We start from the raw sequence: 4,228 nt of genomic DNA, 5'->3' as shown, positions 1-4,228 counted from the left end.
TCGGAAATAGCAAACATGCCGATGTGGCAGAGAATTAAAGAAGAAAGAGAAGATTAGAGTAACATAGGTAGATACCGTATCATCTCAAATGCAATGCTACTTTGTGTCATGCATGTCAATAAATAAGATCACCTATGATACTAGTTTATGATACTATGCACTATAAAGGTAGTATCATACAATAGTATCATATGCATGACATTATTATATGTCTATGGCCAGCCTCAACTATTACTTTTTTGGGACCATGAGGTGTTACGGTCCCGATAGTAGTTGTTGTCAGCTTGCATCACCTCTTGCACAAACGTTTTGCTCATATCTAAAAAAGCCAATGGAGTCAACAAAACAAAACAAAAGGTTAACAAAAGATCAACGTATATAGTCTTTCACATTATTGTTGAGAGCATACATTTTGGTTGCACAAGCATGCACATAGTTAACCATGACACTGAGATGTCAAAATATGAGACCTGATCCTCTCAGCTTCTCCTCGACAATGGCATCCAGCTTGTTTGCCATCTCTTCCGTCAAGTGGTTTGCCCAGTCACCGACCTTCCCGGTCCTGAAATAGGAAGAGTTCTCCATTGGCACCCCGCCAATCCTATCAGTTACTCCCGTCGAGTTCACCGGTATGCTCCTGAGCTTATCGAAGCTACACAGGTGCACGACATCCTCCACGACTCCGCGGCTCACCTCCTGCTCGGTGAAGGGCACACGGAGGAACCTAGCGAGCATCTTGACGTGCTTGACCGGTTCGGCCATCATCTCGTCATACCTCAAGAAAAGAACAGTGTCGCTCTCCGCCATGCTTTTCTTCCAGAACCCAAGACTGTGCTCCCAGATAGGCCCATACGGGGACATCCCCTCAGAAAACGAATCAAATGCTCTATCAATGGTGTACTCCGTACGTACCTTGCTGATGAACTGCCATAGGGACACCAACACATCCTTGGGATCGCGGAACAGGTAGACCACACGGCAACCGAGGTTGGGCACGCACGGAGGCAGCAGCGTGATCGGGATGTGTGTGGCGAGGAGCCTCGGGGAGGCGAGCTTCTCAAGGTCGGCGATAGGGTGGAGCTGGCGGTAGGGCATCTCGAGGAACGGCACGAGGTCCTGAGGGTGGCGGGTGAGCAGCGGGTGGGTGTCACTCGTGGCGGCGTGGTCGAGGCGGTTTGTAACGGTGAAGGCAAGGGCCTTCAGCCAGGTGGTGCCGCACTTCGGGAACGTGGCGAGGAGGGTGTCGTCCGGGCGAGCCTTGAAGTGTTGTTGCACCAGCTTGACGCTTTGCATGGCCCGGGGTCGCAGCCAGCAGCCTTGATACATGACATAGACTCCTCGCGCCTCCGCAACATGGCTCTCTCCTTCCTCCGTGGCGCCGCTGCGGTTGCTCTCGCTTTGAGCTTCTTCTGCCATGGCGATTTTTCGAGCTAAATTGGGGTTGGTGGGTGATTGGTTATGGCTTATGAACAGGTCGAGGCATCCAGATCCATGATGGGTATTTGTAAGAGGGTATAGACAAAGGAAAAACATTAAACTAAATTGGTTGCCCTAGTATTTAATTCTAGGCATGGACCGCGAGCTCTAATAGTTAAGTGCATATAGAATATCAAAGGGATAGCCGAATATGCAAACACAAGGCGACACTTGAGCAGCTGAGCTGCACATGGCTAATTTGAGCGCCACACCAAACCCAAGTGGAAAATACTAGGCACAGACTTGGTACTCAGTTTATAATCATGCATGTGCATGTGTCAGCTAAACAACAAAACGGATAGAAGCACAACACCAACCTCTCTTTTCTGTATGGTTACCGTTAGTCAAAATAGGCACCAGTTTTGTCATCCAAAGTGCATCTGTTTTTTTTTCTTTCGAACCGGGCTCCTCCACTTTCCAAGTGCATCTGTTAAAGTGATAATATACACTAGTGGAAAACGGGCCTTTGGCCGGGACCATCTAGTCCCGGCCTACCTCTGGGCCGGGACTAAAGGCCCGACCACGTCGCCCCAATTCTCAATGCCTCCCTCGAGGCTTTAGTCCCGGTTCGTGTCCCAAACCGGGACTAAAGGGCTACGCGGTGGGCAGTGGTGGTGGCAACCGTTCGTATCCCCCTTTAGTCCGGGTTGGTGGCTCAACCCGGTACTAAAGAACTAACACGTGGTCTGCCGTAGTGGTGGCGACCGTTGGTATACCTCTTTAGTCCCGGTTGGTGGCTCAACCCGGGACTAAAGGCCTAACACGTGGCTTGCCGTAGTGGTGGCAACCGTTGGTATACCTCTTTAGTCCCGGTTGGTGGCTCAACCCGGGACTAAAGGCCCAAACGGTTTGCATCCCGCGTCGTTCCAGGCGATGAAAAGCATGAACCGAAGCGTACAGAGGCCATCATCTCTGTTTCTTCTTCTCTCTCGCGTCGCCCTCTCTGTTCTTCTTCTCTCTCGCGTCGCCCTCTCTGTTCTTCTCCTCTCTTCTTCCCTTCTCTTCTTCCACCATGCCAACTAGCTTTCATGAGGTGCTCGCACATGGCACGACCAAGCTCCGTGTCGTGTACACGAACCTGAGCAGGGAGGTGCCGTTTTTTCTTCAACAGTTGAAGGAACGATGGTTTGACCACGCAGCGGATCATGAGAAGTTCTTGGGGCTTGATGTGGAGTACACGACCGATCAACGCGGTGTTGCCGTCATCCAACTATGCTTCGCACGCCATGTCTTGATCTTCCAATGGGCGAGGTAAGTTTTGAGGCTTTCTTTGATCCAAGATAATGACATTGTAAGTTTATTTGTTTCAATCATAGTTGGTTCCCTTCAAATAGTTGTAGTGAAACAATTTTGATTAGTTGAAGGGGAGCACAATCTAATTTGAATAGTGTTCCATAATCTGAAAGATCGTATTAGAATCAACTAGTGTTTAATATGTTCCATTGGAATCATAGTTGGTTCCCTTCAAATAGTTGTAGTGAAACAATTTTGATTAGTTGAAGGGGAGCACAATCTAATTGGAATAGTGTTCCATAATCTGAAAAATCGTATTAGAATCAACTAGTGTTTAATATGTTCCATTGGAATCATAGTTGGTTCGCTTCAAATAGTTGTAGTGAAACAATTTTGATTAGTTGAAGCGAACACAATCTGATTGGAATAGTGTTCCACAATCTGAAAAATCTGATTGGTTCAATATGTTTCATTGAAATCATAGTTGTAGTGATACAATTTTATGCAATGTTCTTTGATCCAAGGTTATAAAAATTGAATATAGCTAGTGATCTCTCTAGGTTCCATTGGATAGCAATATGATATGTCATAGTCATGAAAATTGCATATAGCTAGTGATCTCTCTAGGTTCCATTGGATAGCTATAGTGATCTCTCTAGGTTCCATTGCATATGTTCTCTTTGAATCCTAAAGATAATTTTCTCTTAAGTTGTAGTGAAACATGTATCCTTATTGCAGCAGCATGTAACATTTGTTCGATTTTAATTTGTTTTTGTTGCAGGAGTGACAAGCATTGTCCAGAACTCATGGAGTTCCTTCGCAGCGGCATCACTTTTGCTTCCGTTGACATAAGGAACGACAAGCTGAAGATGATGCACAACTTCGGTATTGAGATACCAGCTGGTTGCCTCGTTGATCTCCAAACGATATTCAGGCTTCGACATGACAGGACTTCCATGGCTCATATGGCAGTTGCCTTGATCGACGATTCATATGCTGATATGAAGACCAGTTTCCCAAAGTCTGAGCACAAACTTTGGGAGAAGGGCCCACTTGATGATATCAACATTGAGTATGCAGCAAAAGATGCATACGTTTCATACGAGTTGTACCGCAAGATTCGAGTCGTCCACTATGGCCAGCGTCACCTCGAGGAGGTGGACATTCTGATTTAGATGATTCAGACGAGTAGTGTTCTGAACGTCGAACACTTGTATATATATATATCTATGGTAGCTATTATTATGTACTGTTTGGACTAGTATCATGTACTTCTTGGACCAATTTATATATGTCTAGTTTCTGTTTGTGCCATTATAGTTTCCAAATTTGAATGGTTTAGCCCTTTCTAACTCATTTGCTACTTTTGAATGGTTTAGCCCTTTCTAACTTCATGGTATCATGCATTTCGACCACATATATATACAAAAAGTCTTCAGTTCAAATAAGTTCAAAAAATGAAATCCCTTTTGTAACAGATCTGTTTTTGATTAAAACAGTCATTTAAAAATGAAAGACC

The 4,228-nt window shown here is 45.5% G+C and overlaps 1 protein-coding gene across 1 annotated transcript; it reads right to left on the bottom strand.

Annotated features, from left to right (window-relative positions):
- Nucleotides 1-371: 371 nt before the first annotated feature.
- On the bottom strand, nucleotides 372-1,465 carry LOC123440709 (cytosolic sulfotransferase 17-like). Its single transcript, XM_045117262.1, has one exon. The coding sequence runs from the start codon at nucleotides 1,414-1,416 to the stop codon at nucleotides 457-459; it is 960 nt and encodes a 319-aa protein (XP_044973197.1). The 5' UTR covers nucleotides 1,417-1,465; the 3' UTR covers nucleotides 372-456.
- Between the last annotated feature and the right edge of the window lie 2,763 nt (nucleotides 1,466-4,228).

Source organism: Hordeum vulgare, chromosome 3H (genome assembly GCF_904849725.1).
Source record: "Hordeum vulgare subsp. vulgare chromosome 3H, MorexV3_pseudomolecules_assembly, whole genome shotgun sequence".
Classification (NCBI taxonomy): Eukaryota; Viridiplantae; Streptophyta; class Magnoliopsida; order Poales; family Poaceae; genus Hordeum; species Hordeum vulgare.
The sequence above is the reverse complement of the archived record's forward strand: the minus strand, read 5'-3'. Positions and strand labels throughout refer to the sequence as shown.